At 43.6% G+C, this 18,092-nt stretch overlaps 1 protein-coding gene across 1 annotated transcript in view; it reads right to left on the bottom strand.

Annotated features, from left to right (window-relative positions):
* Positions 1 to 18,092, bottom strand: part of VPS9D1 (VPS9 domain containing 1) — a 1,026,884-nt gene that overhangs the window by 344,459 nt on the left and 664,333 nt on the right. Inside the window, exon 10 of the mRNA XM_044081855.1 lies at positions 8,284 to 8,810. Within this exon, the coding sequence (XP_043937790.1) occupies positions 8,284 to 8,810 (527 nt within the window). The remainder of the gene's footprint in view (positions 1 to 8,283; positions 8,811 to 18,092) is intronic.

The following is an 18,092-nucleotide window of genomic DNA, read 5'->3' as shown; positions in this document are numbered from 1 at the left end:
CCAGTCAGTGAACTACTAGGAACAGATTCTACATGGAACATAATCCAACCCACTACAAAGTATCTGTTAAAGTTGAAAACACAAGATATTAATGAACAGATGGAAGGTTCTCCAACAGCAACAAGGCAGCTATGACGGCCAATAAAAATAGTGTTGCTACAGATCAGACCAGGGATACCATGAAAAGGGAACATTGGAGCACCAAAATACTAAAGACTTAAGATAGACATTTGGCTTAAAATTCACACGATCAGTGCTGAGACTAAGGCATCAGCTGTGATAAACATCTTTGAAAAGCAGTAAATCTACTACAGCCATTATTTATCCAAGAGCACTAGTGAAATCCTCCAAAGCAAACAGTCCAAACTGGCCACATCTACAAGACAATCATAAGGCCTTCTTCACATATGTCCACAATCTCAAGGAAAGCACCCAGATCTGCTCAGAACTGGTGGTCAAGGACAACACACACACACACACACACACACACACACACACACACACACACACACACACACACACACACACACACACACACACACACACACACACAAGCTGTAGATATAGCCAACTTGCTGGCAGACAGGTTCAGTGAAAACTTCAGTGAAAACTTCACCTCTGTCCTCCTATAAGTAAAACAGGACATCCCCAGTACCTGCCCCCATCTCCTTATCTCTAGGGAGCAAGTCATCACTGCCCTCTCAAAGGCAAAAATACAGCCTTCATGGGACCCGATAACATCCCAGGCTTCATTTTACATGAACTCAAACAGGAACTTTCAGCACCATAAGGCACCCTAATTCAACCAAAGCCAGAGTACCAGCTTCATCCCAGCCAAGTGGAGGACAGCCACCGTCATCCCTCTACACAAAAGTGGAGCGTCTACCAATAAAGGAAATTATAGCCCCATCAGCCTAACTAGCCTGATCTGCAAGGCCATGGAGCGAATTACCATGGACCTCATTAACAGGGACATTGGCAACCTCCAGGCACTTGATCCCACACAATTTGGTTTCATCAAGGGGAGGTCATGCCTGTTAAATTTGGTTGACTTCGAGACAGTCACCAAGCCTATGGACGAGTGGAAGACTGTGCACACCACCTACTTTGACCAGGCCAAGGCCTTCGATATTCTTCCCCACTCAGTTATAACAGATAAACTCTCCACTAGGCATCAAGCCATATGTTACTAGATGGGTAGCAAACTAGCTCATTGATAGAGCCCACCTAGTCAAAATAGGGGAAGCCACCTCAAGCAGTAGACCCGGAGCGAGTGGTGTACTCCATCAGTCTGGGGGCCTCTGCTGTTTGGGATATACTTTTGAGGTGCAGGCCAAAACCAGGGGGATATGGCTGACCAAGTCTTTGGAGGACTGCAAGCTGGGTGGCGTCATCAACTCCCCTAGTGATGTGGACACCCTTCAAGAGGGTCGCACCCAAATGACTGGTCCCAGAAGCATGGCCTCAAACTGAATGCCAAAAAATGCATCATCCCCTTTGGGGAGACTGATGTCTCCACAAATTATCACATTGATAAGGTTCTGAGCACACAGTCAGGAGGGATTTGGGCACCCAGGTTGATCTCATTAGTAAGGGTATCTCATCCAGGGACAAAGTCATAACATCCCTGTATTCTTCCCTTATAAGACCCATTATTGAGTACATTGCCCCCTTTTGGCATGTACCTCACAAAGTACATGCTGCAGCTGGAGCGACCACAGAGGTTCCTCACCAGAAGAATCCAGGGCCTCAAACATCTATCCTACACAGATTACTCAGTCTTCTACAAACTCTTCAGAGGTGATCTCTGTCTGGTATACAAAGAAATCTCAGACCCCCACCTTGATGAGATTGCTGCATATCCGCAAGTCAAGCTCCACTAGAGTAACCTGCACACACCTCAACCTGGTCTGTGACATCAATAGGACTTGCTGGCTGGACAGATGCGTCAGACTCCACCTTTTGTGGAATAGACTCCATCTCCATGTCCATGTCAAGCAGATTACCACATTAACCTTTAAGCGCAACCTGGACAACTGTATGGGGAACAGAAAATACACATCTGGGATTCCACCTGTGTCCCTGCTAGACAGTGACATAGGCTGCTGACTTGTTGGAACATGGGCTGACTTGTTGGAACATGGGCTAAATTCTTGGCTAGGCTTGTAAGGGCCTCAGGGTCAATAGCCTAGTAAACTTCCTAGGATCCTACAACAGCCTGGTAGGACAGCAGCATGGAACATAACAGAATCCGACAAATTCAATTTGCTTATACAGAATAGTAACATTTTACACGTTGTCTACAGTTTGTTACTTTATGTATAACATTCTATGGATAATACAGTCAGAGCTTTACACCATTTTTGTAAACTGTGCAGAATGCAGACCGATTCATAGGTTAGTACTAGGCTAAATGCCTTTGCGAGCCATTTAAATCTAGCCAATTAACCCATTTGGTGCTAAAAATCCAGTTGGAGTTTAGATTCATCTAACCCTTTCCAAGAGCTAGATGATTCTTACAACAATTGCTAGATAAAATTGTATATTTGGAGGGAACCACGTTAGGATAAAGCATTTAAGTGCTGCCTCTGTCCATCAGTACAGGTGGAGTCCTGGGGCAAACTTCCAACTTAAAATCCATTGATCAAAGTTGTACCTGAATGTGGTCATGGATGAACTTTGTTTTACATAGATGGGACGCTAGTCCCAGAGATGTGGTACCTCAGAGACACCTGCCCCTCCACACAGTTCTGTTAATATGGAGGACATTTTTAGGTCCCTAGATAAAGAGAATCTCCAATACAGTTTGACTTAAGGATGTGATCAGAAATAGGTCACCTCAATCTGAAGTAGACATAATATAGCAACGGGGCACTGAGATGGCTTATGTAGGCCATTTAGGCTTGCATCCTTATTGCAAGGATCATTGCATTCATTCCAGCTGCATGTACCTGGAGAGGCATGCCAAAAAGGGCATTGTACTCTAACCTAATAAAGGCAGAGTAAAGGGGGACAACACCTCCGGATTTAGAAGCAATCCCTTTTGTGAGCTGCGCAATAAGACTTCATTACCACAGTGAACACATGTAGGTCAGTTTACCTTCTTGTAGGAAGGCAGATTCTTTTGGGAATTTAATCACTGCTCTTAGCTTGCAGTCATCTGCAAGCAGTTAGAAGTAAAAGCCAGTGCCAAAGGGTTACGGCCAAGTAGTAGATGTTGAAGAGAGGTCCCAGCACCAAATCTTGGGTGACTTCAATGGTGGCGAGTCATCTTAGATGAGGTAGCTTCCCCATTTTCTTCTCTTGCATACTGTGAGCCTGTTGGCAACCCCACACAGTGACAAAGGGGTTTATTCCTAGTTTAAGCTTTTCAGATATGCTTGAGGGATATCAAAAGCCTTGGCCAGGTCAAGTGAGGTTACGGGTACTGCTTTATCAATTGATTTCATGACCTTTTCCATAAAGTCTACCAGGTTCAGTAAGCATGACCTGCTTCGACAAACTAAAAAATACACAACATACTGGCAGACACAAATTTCTCCCCTCCCTCCCCCCCCAAAAGGAGAAATATCTATCCCACCAGAGTCTAGCCTCCCAAACATCTCAGATGCCCAGGTGAGAGCTGCTCTCTAAAGCAAAAAACACAGCATCAATGGGACCGGACGGTGTCCCCGGCTGTGTGCTACACGAACTCAATGAGGAACTAAACCCACACATAAGGCTGCTGTTTAATCTTAGCCTTACTACAGGATACGTACCCAAAGAATGGCGTACGGCAACTGTGGTCCCACTCCACAAAGGCGGTGCTTCTACGGACCCTGGAAATTACCGCCCCATAAGCTTGACGAGCTTTGTCTGCAAAGCTATGGAGAGGATCATAATGGAACTCATAAATAAAGACATTGGGGACCTACAGACAACTGGATCCTACCCAATTTGGCTTTGTCAAGGGCAGATCCTGCCTCTTGAACTTGGTCGACTTTTTCAAAACAGTCACTAAGGCCATTGATGAGGGTAAGGCAGTTCACACAGCCTACCTTGACCTAGCAAAAGCGTTCGACACAATACCCCACTCGGGCATCATAGAAAAGCTCACCAGCTTAGATGTAAACCCATATGTCACAAGATGGGTTGCAAACTGGCTCAAGGACAGAACACACAGGGCTAGTTGCTGGTGCCATGTCAGAATCTAAGCTGGTCACGAGCGGTGTCTCACAGGGCTCAGTCCTGGGCCCCCTCTTGTTCGGCATTTATTTTTCTGAAGTGCAGGCAAACATAGGGGGATTGTGGCTGACAAAATTTGCAGATGACTGCAAACTGGGCACCATAATTGACACTCCATCAGACACAGACATCCTCCAGAGAGGTCTCATAGAAATGGATAACTGGTGCCAGAGCCATGGCCTTAAGCTAAATGCCAAAAAATGTATAGTCATACCCTTTGGGAAAAACAAGGTAACCCCTAATTACCACATAGGTGGTAATCCATTAAACACGGAAGAAGTTATCAGGGACCTGGGGACCCAAGTTGACAGTAACCTCTCTTTTGACACTCACATTGCCAAAGTGGTTAGGAAGACCTTCTACATTGCCCACCTGATCATGAAGGATTCACATCCAGATCAGGAGAGGTCATTGTACCCCTGTACTCTTCACTTATCAGACCAATGATAGAGTACAACGCCCCATTCGGAATGTACCTTACCAGATACCTGCAGCAGTTGGAAAGACCCCAAAAGTTCCTCACCAAAAGGATAAAGGGGCTCAAACATATGTCATACGATGCCCGACTGAAGAAACTCCAGCTTTATTCAGTCGCATACCGTCTGCTCAGAGGTGATCTGTGCCTGACATACAAGGCCATGTCCAACCCGGAATTAATGGACATGCTCCACCTCAAAAAATCCAAATCCACCAGAGCCACGAGAGCAAGAGACTTAAACCTCAACATGGATATAAATAGGACATGCTGGAGGGACAGATTCATCACCCAGAGACTCCCTACACTATGGAACAGAATCCCAGTCCATGTGAGGCAGAGCCCCTCACTGACTCTGTTAAAGAGAAATCTTGACGAGTGGATGGGAGATCGTAGGTTTACCCCGGTAATCATCTCTGTCTCACTGCTGGACAGAGGCACAGCAAACTAATGGGTATAGTATTCTCATCCTAAGGGGTGGTGAAAGCCACACACACTCTGGCTAGGCTTATAAATGCCCTAGGGCAGATAGCCTAGTATGAACCTATGAACAGGTTACCCATGTCCTTAATTCCATTATTCCTTCCATGGCTTGCAAACTTGGTCTAACTGGGTTCATGAAAGTCCGCAGGGCAGGAACTATTGTGATTCTCCATGGACTTGGTACAAAACCCATTTGGAAGCCAAGGATGAACAGCTTTAGGGATGTGGCTAAATAATACATTTTGCTTTTAACAGCACTTTTAGGACAGTCTTTGGTGATTGCTGGTGGAGTTTCCAATATTTCATGTGAGATTATTTCATGTGGGTGAGGGGAAAAGTTTGAGCTGAATCTATCAGCCAACAGTTCCCTTCAGCTTCAGTGTAGGTAGGTAACAATCGGTGTGTATTGTTACATTGTGCACCTGAGATTACGAACATAACTAAAAGACCTAGCTATCCATCTGCTTTGGTAGCTACTTTAATTTCAAACTTTGCTTTAGTGAATTTAAATACCCAAGTGTAATGGCAAATGTTACACATCGCTCTTACTTTTAGTAAATCTCTTCCTTTTATTGTATTATCAATATTAAAGTTCCACCAGGGTGCTTTGTTTTTGTGGTATGCATTTCACTTCTAACAGGTACGCAGCTGTTTACATGCTGGTGCAGTTTGCAGTTTGAGAAATGTTTAAAGGCACTAGGGGGCAAAAGTGGTTTATTGATTCAATTTTATTCAGAAGGAGATTGCTTTATACTCATACCCCTATATTAGTACGGACAAGGTCCAAGATGGGATTTCTCCTGGGATTACTCTTACCAGTTGTTCCAGGGAACTTTTGCTGAAATTCCAAGAATTTGTGCTAGTGCACTAGTGGTTGTGTATGCTTCCCGGTCTACAGCTGGGTAGTTTAGATCACCCATAAACATGTCACTATTTATGGAGGGGCTATTTCTTGTAGATAGGAAATGTGCTGTTTTTTTCGGGGGGGGGTTAATGGAGTCCTACAGATAGAAAATATATGCCAAGGGGGACCTTTCTGATGGTGATATGGACAAAATTCCAATGCATCATGCTACTTAGCCAGCCTTGACAGTTTCTTCTAAATGAAAATTCAGACACCACTACTTTTCTCCTCCTGCACTGTGGCCAGTACAAGAATGTGGAATGCATTATAGCCCTGCACAATTACATTAACCAGAAGTCCACTTCCTCCAGGGTGAGGATAACTTGTAGGGAGTGGAGTTTGTTTAGGTTTCTAGCACTGATCAGCAGCACCTTCATACTGTCCATTGCTAGTTTCATTATATTGGCAGGTATACCTGGTTAGTACTGCAACGTGTGTGGGGGGGGGGGGGGGGGACTATGGGGATTGGACAGCCCTCACCAATATTCAAGACCCTAGAGGCCACAGGTGCAGGTCATCCCTGGTGAAGCAGCATGGGCAGTTGATCCATGTCCTCCCAGCCTGACAAATCAGACCCCCTTTAATTGGCTTAGTTTGTGGTGCCAAACTCTACTCTTCACTCAACTGTGACATCCTTAGAAGGTGGAATGCTGCTCGGTGCTAGACTCATACTTACCTGCGATTCTGAGCTCCATCATCTCTCTTGATATAGCCAACGAGGTACGTCTAAAGTCACCGACACCCAAATATGACAGTCATGCTGGTACTTCTGTGTGAGATCTGATGGATCCTGGCACCAGACAGAAAAAACAGCAACTTCTTCCTTGCTCAGCCTAATAAGAGGTACATCTGCATCTCTTACAATGAAGCCACCTGTAACTAGAATATTTGATTTAGTAGATGCCTGCCTTATGGACTTAATGTCCGTAACTCAGAATCCTTGCATTGTGAGATTGTAGGCTTAACAGGTGGACAGTGTTGTGAAGGGTGCTTTGTGCTCGTGTTGCATTTGAGGTTTTAGCAAGTTAATCTTTAGAACCTCAGCATGTGAGTTTAGCAGGTTAATATTTACAACCTCAGCACACGAGGGATTGTGTACCAGGATGGTTGTGGTGTGTATTGTGGTAATACTGCCGATTAGCCTCCAGTGCCATTATATACATGCATCACATACTGTTACGCTGTTGGAGTAACAGGATGATAGAAGGCATGAGGGAATTCTTACATTGTCTCAAGTTACCCATTTCAGTCAGGCTAGTTACAGATTGTAGGAAGTGCCAGTCCATGCTTTGGACAGGAATGATTTAAGGGCTGGGGGAGGACGAGGACTGCTTTGAGTTGGGATGGTGTTTGGCTACAGGGATACTTGTTTAGAAGTAATGTAGGGAGGCTAATTTCTTAGGCTGGGATTTACAGATATTCCAGGCTGGCTTTACTGCAGCTCAGTGTGCGACTTTACTCAGTGCAGGTTACTGAAGACTCATGTTTAGGTTGCCAGTGTTTTACAGATTCTGTGGGCTTCCTAGAGAAAAAAATGCTTCTGCAGTATCAAACTGCTATAGACTCCAATGGTGCTCAGCGCATCTGTTTGTTTCTAGATTAAAACAAAAACTTAAGGCTTTCCTCGCTTCACTGTCAAGATCTCAGGTGAGCTCAGCCAAGCTAGTAGGAAAAAAGCTGGTTAGGAAACAAAAAAAAAAAGCTAATAAATCTAGCCAATGGAAAGCTTTGAAAGTGCAGCTTAACCATACAAAATTGCTAATCAAACAGATTAAACAGTTAATGGGGCACAGATCCTGCAGCAAACTCAATACCGCCACTACTGCAAAAAAAAAAATTTAAAGTACATTTCGTTACAGCAAAAACGCAGTGCAAATGAGGCACAAATCCTGCAATATATCACAAATCTGCCAAGACTGCCAATACAACTACAATACTATGCCACCAGACTAAGCAGAAATTGAACAAGTAACTTTTTAGGTTAAAAAAAAAAAAAAAAACAGTATTAAAGCAATTACACTTCAAGTTGCATGTGAGTTATGGAAGGAAAAGCTTGTCTTTTCAACATTTTTACGTTATTTCTGGCCTGGGCTATGAAAGAAAGTGATAAAGACCAGCTTACTCACCCAGTAAACAATGCAATGGTATAACAAGCTCTAAAGGTTCTCCTACGGAGTTTTGGGAGCACCATTCTTACCTAGAGCATTATGAACTTCTCTAACTGTACTCCTCAGGTTTTCTTGGAAGACTTGTCCCTCTGTGAAAGGGATGGAGAGGTCTTCAAACTGTGGCTGCAGAGCAGCACTTGCTAAAGGACAATTAGATTTTATCAAATAGTTTTCCAGATCTTCAAATGACTCCTCTCTGTTCATGTCAAGTGATCCAGCAGTATCTTGAATCAAAGGGTGCCCCAAGAAATCCTGCCCTCTGCTACACACCTCCTTGGCAGTGGTGTTTGCATTCAGGTCTTCTATAAGTGGCATCATGGTTGCACTATGTCTCATCATCTGAGCATTGACTTTGTTCTTCTCTAAGACAGATGACATGCCATGGAAGCTCTTTGATGACTTTAATCGACATGTTGGCTGGTTTGACCTGGACTGGGCATCCTCACTACCATCGGTCCAGGGGTTACTGTTGCCCTTGCTCACCAGAGGGTAGAGTCGATTGTAAATACCATACTGCAGTTTCTTCAGAAGCTGAGTAATTGGTTGATCAGCACAGCTAAAAAAATATTCAAATAAGGAAATTAAATTAAGAGATGTGAATAGGTTTAAGTTATCTATCAGAACATACCTTAGTGTATTGGTTTTAAACAGATAAAAGGTCTTTGGCACTGAAATTCTCTTCTAGCAGATGAGTTACCATTCCAAAATATTCAGACTTCTCCATTCTCTCTCTCTCTTCCCCCAGAACAAGTCTAATTACACTGTTTACATGCCCAGCTTGAGTAACAACGTATTACTTACAATGTCCCATTATAGTTGCAACCAGTCAGGAAATCAGGGTGTCTTGTCAGGAAGTGTCACAAAAATGTTTACGGATTCTGTGTCAGGAAATCTAGGTATGGCGAGTATTTGCAAGGTATTTTAAATCAATCATTCTGGGAGCAAATTTCTGAAGTAGGTTTCCTAAAATATTTGTTTCACATTGCATTTCCTATCTGCATTCAAATGCACTATAAAAAATCTTTGCTGTGCTTTATACTTGCATACGTGTGTGTGTGTGTGTGTGTGTGTGTGTGTGTGTGTGTGTGTGTGTGTGTGTGTGTGTGTGTATATATAGGTAGTATGTATGAAAATGTGTGTGTATACAAGAGCAACAAGATGAGCATCATTTACTTCACTTATAATCAGCACGGCACACAATAAGTGCCAATTTTTGGTAGGCTAGGCAGGATGCATGGGAAAGGCACATCACTGGTACAATGGCACAATGAGTAGTGTTGCCATCTCAAAGTGGTGGTCTCCCTGTCTGAATTCTTGGTTGTGCCTCCATGTGGAGTCTGCACCCTCCCTTTCTATGTTTTCTTTATTCAGGTGTTCGCAATTTCCCCAACATTCAAATTGTGCAGGAAGCAAACTGATGTACGGTGAATGTGCATCTTGTGATCGTGCTGTTTGTCAAAATATTGGTTGATATTTTCATAAATCTCCTGGGTAGTGACAAAATAGGTCACAGAATGCATCCCAGAACATCTAGACACATCTGTTGGGGGCCATCATTCCTGGTTGTACAAATGGCTTAGTCTAAAACGGACCCCATTCAGAGGTGGACACAGGTCAATAAAGTTTGTGTGGAGGCCTGGGATACTGTGGTGATTTCATTAATGCTCCTCGGTCAAACCTTACAGGCGTGCACAAAAGGTATCTCTACCTTGTGTTTGGCTGGGGACAGGGTGGTCATTACTTCTTTAGTTTTCCTCAATAGCTTGTCTAGGGCCAGTGCACGGTGTAGGAGCAAGAGGCTGGAATGAATTACTGGGAGTTTTATTTTTTCCACCCACTTTCTTCACAACTTAAATCAGAAGTTTATACAGATAGCCATCATACACGTGTAGGGGAAAGAAGGCATGCTGCATATGTACAGCTGACAGCAATAGGATGAAATGTTTTTGTGTTCTGTGCATTCTCACTTTCATCCAAGTTTGACTACAAAGTGGTAAACAGAAATAGTCGGCCTTTTGTGGTTAGGGCCCAGGCACCATGTTGTGTAGATGTAGGACATGAACAACTAGAAATATAGGACTATAGTCATTTGTCTTTTCACTTCATTCCCAAATACCAAAAGGGTAGGAAGGCATCCCACATACAATTTGTGTGCTCTCATGAGCATTTTCTTCAGTTTGTGGGTAGTGGGTAATTACTGCTCAGTTTGTTACAACACCTCTGTCACCATCCTTAACCATTAAGCCTTTGCCAAGACTTCTTCCTTGAAAGAAAAAAGTCACAATTTTTGTTCAGGCTACCACTGAACCAAAGGTTGTGGAAATCTAAAATTCACCTCAGCACATTCACAACTTAACATCCGATGGCCTTCTGCCCTACAGACCCCCAGCTTAAATAAAATTCTTGCCTAGGTCTTCATTACTGTATACTCTTAGCCATTTAGAATGTGTTGAAAGGACGTTGGAAGAATCTGACAAGCAAGAACGTTTTAAGTATTCTGGACAGTATGAGGAGGAAAGAATTGGAGGAAAACAAGGGAGCACTGGAACGTAGGCCAGGGTGACTGAACACAGCAGGGGCAAAGGAGTGCCATGGAACACGGTCTTCTGCTTCATTTCATCCAAGCCTGTCCATGCAATCAATATATAGCATTTAAAAATTGGTAATTCTGGGCATGGCTTACTAAAAGGGCTGTGTATACCCTGACGAAAGAGCATTTTCATTCCACAGGGGGTGTGGAATATTTGTCTGAAAATGAAAGGATAAGGTAGCAACCCTATGTCCCATGTGCCCACATTTCACCTGGACAAAAGTTTGTGTGAAGGGGAAATGCAAGGAGCTTTTGAATGAGATTAGTGGACAAAAGTATGAAATAGCATGGAAATGCACTTTCATTGTTTCACTCTTCTCCACTACAACTGCGGAGTTAAATACTTTCGGGATCTACCCCTTTCAGAAGGTGCAGGGACTTGTCCCCAGAGAAAAAAATCTTTTAGTTTGCTAAAAGTGGCTTTCAGCACTACTTGCTGAAAATTTGTCCAGATAAATATTCAATGTACAATTCTGAATCCATGTTAAGGATGGTCAATTTAAGAACATGGTCTAGCATAAATTGTGAGGCTTCACTACAGTTTAAACAGTGAAGAAATGAATTTTTTGCTGAACAGTTAGGTAAATCAAAACTAAAAACGTGTGGACCCTTCATCTATCCTCAAATGTATTCTAATTGTGTGCGATACAGATGGATGTAGCTTCATGCCTACCAGATTAAGTAAAATAAGTTCAGCAAACGCCACTCATTTCAGGCCAACAATGTTTATTATAGTATGAAACAACCACAGTGAAAAATGCCTTGCTGGAAGTAGTAGTAAGGCTACATGTGTAATAAAAGCAGACTATTAGAAGTAATGTGCAAAGTCTGCTAGCAACTGAACCAAATTTAAAACCAAAAATATCTGAACATGAAATCCTAGTTTACACAACTCAAAGGCAAGAAACAAGACCATTGCATAAATGCCCAGAAAGCAGATTAAAAATATTTCTTGCTATTGCTTGAGAGCTATAAAGCACACAGAAACTGTGAAACTTGCCTGTACAAGACAGTTTCAAAGCTGGTATCTTAAGTCTGTATGGTTTTAGACAAAGGCACTAAAAGGTAGATTGTTGTTTCTTATTAACAGATCCACCCACAACACTCCCAAAAAGCAACAAACGGGCACTTTAACGAAGCTGCTGTTAATGGACAATATGCACTTCCATAGACACCACTGAGGACATCATTTTAGTTAAAGATATACTGTCTAAATGTATCCATCTGAAATGAAAAGGGATGCATTTGCTGAAAAGAATGCCAAAAAGCTAGAGATTCCTGCTTCCCAAACACATACCATTCTCACTTTTCTCATTCCTTAAAAAAGGGGTGGTGCAATTTAGGGTTAGGGGATTATGAAAGCTACGCCCATATCTCAGATGACATACAAGGACCCTTTAACATGCATTTTACCATATGCCCTCACAAAGCTCTTGGACATCCCCAGCCCCTAAACTCGAGAAGTGGGTTATGCCATATGTCCACAACAAGTGCCCATGGGAGGGTATGAGCACTACACAGTTACGCACACGTACCCAATTTAGGACAAAATACAATTTTGCAAGAAGCCTACCAAACAGGGTACATATAAACAGGATCTGTAAGTACAATCGGAGTAGTATATCCTGTCAACTTGGGCATCTATTGTTGGTCAAAGTTTCAAGTCAGATGCCCCTTCAGACATGAGAGGTTGTAGTCCAGAACTACAGGCATTAAGAGGACCCATGTAACTCCTTACTCTTTTAGGGGTTGGACTCTGAGCATAGGTCACAGTAATAAAGTACAGTTTTGTACCTACCATAAATGTAGATGTTCGAAGATCCACATTGCTGCAGTCCTTACACTTGGGTAGTCCGCTGTCCTCGGTCGGCCCGAATATCAAGTATAAGGCTGACGTCGGTCAAGGCGCATTTGACTGACATCAGGACGTCAGGGTACAAATGCGCATGACCGACGTCATATCCTCAGTCTTTTCTTGCCCCAGATGTCAGAAGACCCTAAAAATAAAGGTCAAAACCAAAAGACAGCAAACAACCAACCAACCACCCTTGCACTAACTATATGTACAAAATATACAATATACACAATATGTACAACCCAACCCACACAACCACCTCTAACTGCAGAGGGAAGGAGGGAGGATTGGACTGCAGCAATGTGGATCTTGAACATCTACATTTATGGTAGGTACAAAACTGTACTATGTTCTTCATCTCACATTGCTGCAGTCCTTACACTTGGGTAGAATCCCAAAGCAGAGGTAAGGGAGGATGGCTAACTACAAGGAAGCAGGAGCTGCCAACATGCCCTGCAAAACAGCAGTGGCAAAACCAGCCCTGGATTTAGAGTAAAGTGGCAGGTGATAATGCCTAGAGAAAGTATGCACTGAACTCCAAGTAGCTGCCTCCAAAATATCCTTGGTTGCCACTCCCCTCAAAAAAGCTGTTGAAGTGGCAGTAGCCCTAGTGGAATGAGGCCTAATCCCAGCTGGAACCTCCTTGCCATGATGGGAATAACAGAAAGCAATGCAAAACCCAATCCACTTAGAAATAAGTTTGTTTAGACACAGGCTTGCCCTGAGAACTCAAAGCAAAAGAAACAAACAACTGCTGAGACTGCCTGAACCCTTTAGTTCTGTCCAAATAATAACGCAACTGCCTGTGTACATCTAAAGTGTGCAAAATCTTTTCCCCTTTATTTTGGGGATTTGCATAAAAAGTAGGCAAATGAATAGTTTGGTTTAAAGCCACACTAGAAACCACCTTAGGCATAAAGGAAGGATTAGTACATAATGATACCCTATCCTTATGGAAAATCAAGAAAGGCTCAACTGCCATAAGGGCCTGCAATTCAGAAACCCTTCTTGCAGAGGTAATTGCCAACAAAAAAGCAGTCTTCCATGATAAATATTTCAACTCAGAAGTAGCTGCAGGCTCAAAAGGTTGTAGAGTGAGTTTCTCAAACACAAAATTGAGATCCCAAGCAGGAGTAGGAGCTCTTCGTGGGGGTCTTATATTCTTTGCCCCTCTAAGAAATTGCTTGAATAAAGGATGAGAAAACAATGGTGGGACACAATCATAGTGAGCCGAAATTGCTGCAGCATGAACCTTAATAGAAGAGAAAGACAAACCTTTGTCCAGTAACTCAGTAAGATATTGAAGAGCCACACTCAAATTAGGCTCAGAAACATCAAAATCTTTTGCTGCACTCCAAAATAACTTTCCTTGTACTAGGCCTTCTAGCTTCCAAAATCACATTCAAAACTTGTTGTGGAAGTTGAGACCCTCTATGGTTCAAAACAGAATATGCCAGGCTGTTAGGTGAAGAGAGTGAAGTTTGACATTCAGCAAATGGCTGTCCTCCTGTGACAACAGGTGTGGAATCGAAGGCAAAGGCCATGGAGGCTTCCGTACCAGACTTCTCAGTAATGGGTACCAGTGCTGTCGAGGCCAATCTGGAGCTATTAAAATCATCCTTGGCTTGTCCTGTCTGACCTTTAGAAGTACCTTTGGGAGGAGAGGCAGAGGAGGAAAGGCATACACATGAAGATTGCTCCAATTGAAAGAAAGAGCATCCACTTTCCAAGCTGTGGGATGAAACCTTTTTGTGCAAAACTTTGGCAGCTGATGGTTTAGTGGAGAAGCGAACAGATCTATGTCTGGAGTTCCCCATGACACTGTCAATTTCTGAAATACATGAGGATCCAATTTCCACTCGTGGGGATCCATAATTCGTCTGCTCAACACATCTGCTAAGGAGTTCTGTGCTCCTGGCAGAAACCTTGCCTGAAGATTGAGCTGTAAACTGAGAGCAGTCTCCCACAAAATCATTGCTTGCCCTGCATAGAGGATAAGAATGCATTCCCTCTTGCTTGTTGATGTACCACATGACAGTTGTGTTGTCTGTTAGAATCAACACCTGCCCTGGAAGAAGTAATTCCTTGAAAGCTATTAATGCAAACTGGACTGCTAACATCTCCTTCATGTTGATATGTAGATGTTGTAGTCTGACAGGCCACTTGTTTTGTATCCACTTTCCATGTAGATGAGCTCCGCAAGCTTTGTCTGAGGCATCTGTCGTTAAAATCTGACTCGCCTCTGGCCGGGTCACAGAGAGTCCCTTGTTTAGGTGACATTCCTGAGCCCACCATAAAAATTCCTTTTGAATGCAAGGTATTATTTGAATGACAGTGTCCAGATCCTGGCAGTGCTGTGTCCATACATTTTTGAGATACCATTGTAGCTTCCTCATATGCAGTTTGGCATTGGGAAGCACCAGAATACAAGATGCCATGAACCCTAATGCTTGAAGGACTGTCCTTGCAGTCAGCACGGACTGATGAGATAGTTGACTGAAGTAAAGGGATAGACTCTTGTTTGTCCGGGGTTAAAAAGGCCATCTGGGATGCTGTATTCAGTCTCACACCCAGAAAGCACATGTCCTGAGAGGGTACTAGACTGGATTTTATTTCGTTCACAGAATACCCCAGGCATCTTAGCACTGCTATCACATATTCCAAATGATGAAGAAGCTCTTCCCTTCCTTGAGCCAGAATCAGGCAGTCGTCCAAATAAGGATAGATCTGTATTCCTTTTAGCCTGAAGAAAGCTATCACTGGAGCCAGAACTTTCGTGAATACTCTGGGCAGTAGATAAGCCAAAGGGCAATGCAGAGAACTGATAGTGAGAAGTCCCAGCTCGAAACGCAGATACTTCCTGCAACTTAGTCTGATAGGAACATGAAGGTAAGCCTCCTTGAGATCCAAAGTTACCATCCAATGATCTTTGCCCAGCAGAGGTAAAAGCTGCTGTAACGTCAACATTTTGAACTTGGGAATGTCCAGATAAGTGTTGAGGGTAGACAAATCCAAAATTGGTCTCCACGTGTTCCCCTTCTTTGGTACTAGGAACAGGCGAGAATAAAATCCTAGGCCCACTTCTGGCATAGGGACCGGCTGTATGGCCCCTATTTGGAGTAACAGAGAAACTTGCTTGTGAGCCTCTATTCTTTGTTGAGGAGGAATGTCTGGCATGCCTTTGAAAGGAGGCAAGGTATGGAAATAAAACCTGTAACCGTGGTGTATGATATCCAATACCCATCTGTCTTGGGTAATTAAACTCCAATTTTCTTTGAAAAGTGCCAACCTTCCTCCCAAAGGTGCTGCCAGACGAGAAGGCTCTGGCAGCTGAAAAGGTAGGTCATTGGGTCTGTTTACGAAAGGACTGACCCCTGCCCTCACCGAAGACTGTGCAGGAGAACTCCCTGTTCTAGGCCTGAAAGAGCCCTGAGCTCTGCCCCTACCACGCCTAGATCTACCCCTAGACTGGGAATCATAAGAAGGATACGTCCACCCCTTAGTAGGCCAATTTCTACTAAACTTCGGAGGCTGGACCTGCAAAAAATCTTTAACAGTCTGCATAGACTTAGCCTGGTCTTCCATTTTCTTTAAAACTGCCTCAACAGGAGGACCAAACAACACATCAGATTGTAAAGGAGCATCTAAAATCCTTGTTTTAACATGTTCAGACAAATTTTGATCCCTTAGCCAGGCGTGCCTGCGAAGAACTGACCCAGTGGCAGCCACCCTAGACGAGGCCTGTACAGCATCAAAACCACATTGCAAAGAATGCTTACCCACCTGTTCAGAAACATGCACTAAATCTTGCAACTCTTTACAATCAATACCTACTGCCAGAGCATCAACCTTAGACTTTAGTTGTGAAAGGAGATAGTTCTGGTATTTCAACATGTGAAACTGGCAATTCAAAGCCCTCATAGCAAGAGTGGAAGAAGTATAAACTTTCTTTCCCCATCTATCCAAGGCCCTAGCCTCTTTGTCTGCAGGAACCGGATTCTTAACAGAAGCCTTAACACCTTTAGGCCCCTGACTAACAGTTTCTGGGTCAGCCCTAGGACTCTTAAAAAGATACTTATGAGCTTCAGGCACCCTGTAATACCTATCCGGCTTAACAGGAGCAGGAGGCAAAGAATCAGGATTAAGAGAAGCCTCTGTAAAAACATCTTCTACTACATCCAAAACAGGAGGTATAGCCAAAGGCCTATGCTGGGGTAAAAACAAAAATTCCCTAAGCCTTTTCCTGGAATCAGAGAAGTCCTGACCTTCCCACTTAAAATGCTCCCTCATGGAATGAAGAGTTTCTGAAAAGAAAAATCCTCAGGAGGGGAAGCAGAAGGAGTAGAATCATCCACATCAGAATCAGAATAAGGAGAGTACTCCTGCAAGTCTTCAGCCGAAGACTCTGAAACATCCAAAGCCTGCTCAAAACCCCCCAACTCAGGCTCCAACCTAGGTCTCTTATCAGGAGGGGGCATAGAACCCCTAATTAAAGTAATCAAATCTTCTGCCATTTTAAGCATATGCTTCTTGGGCACAGTACCTGAAGAGCTAGGGGTAACACCAACTGAAGCCAAACCTGGCCTGCCCCTGGGAGAAGCCTTTGAAACAGAAGGAGAGGGCCTAGCCACCCTAGGAAGGGAGGGGAGTACAGTAACCTGAGAAGCCCCCTCAGCCTGACTTGCCTCCTGAGAGGCCACATCTTGCAATAATAAGGTCTCACCCTGGGAACACAAAGAAACCTCCGGCGGAGCCACCGGCTCCACCGACACCTCTAAAGAACCGGCGTCCGGTACAGACGGTTCTTCTAGCCTAGGCTTAACTGCCTTGTCCTTGCGCTTCTTCGAAGAAGCAGGCGTCGGAGCATCCAACGGCATTTTATAATTACACCGCTTCCCAAAGACTAACCTTGCACAATCCAACCTTCTTTTTATAGTGCGTTTATTAAATCTAGCACAAGAGCGACAGCTAACAACATCGTGCTCAAGCCCTAAGCAAGGAATACACAAAGTATGATAATCTCTATGCGGTATCTGTTTCCCACAAGAAATGCAATTATTGACTTTTTCTGACATCCGGTAAATCACTGAGGCAAGAAAAAACTAAAATATTCCCCAACGGGGTACTTAGCCAACTTTGAACTCAGTCTGAAACTTCGAAATCGAAAAATCTCAGAACGCCAACCGGCACTTGCAATGCTGCTTCTGCATCGGACCATGCGGCAAAAAAGACTGAGGATATGACGTCGGTCATGCGCATTTGTACCCTGACGTCCTGATGTCAGTCAAATGCGCCTTGACCGATGTCAGCCTTATACTTTGATATTCGGGCCGACCGAGGACAGCGGACTACCCAAGTGTAAGGACTGCAGCAATGTGAGATGAAGAACATCT

Source organism: Protopterus annectens, chromosome 8.part1 (assembly GCF_019279795.1).
Source record: "Protopterus annectens isolate FY-2018-M chromosome 8.part1, PAN1.0, whole genome shotgun sequence".
NCBI lineage: Eukaryota > Metazoa > Chordata > Ceratodontiformes > Protopteridae > Protopterus > Protopterus annectens.
Note: the sequence above shows the minus strand (reverse complement) of the source record. Positions and strands in the feature narration are given on the sequence as shown.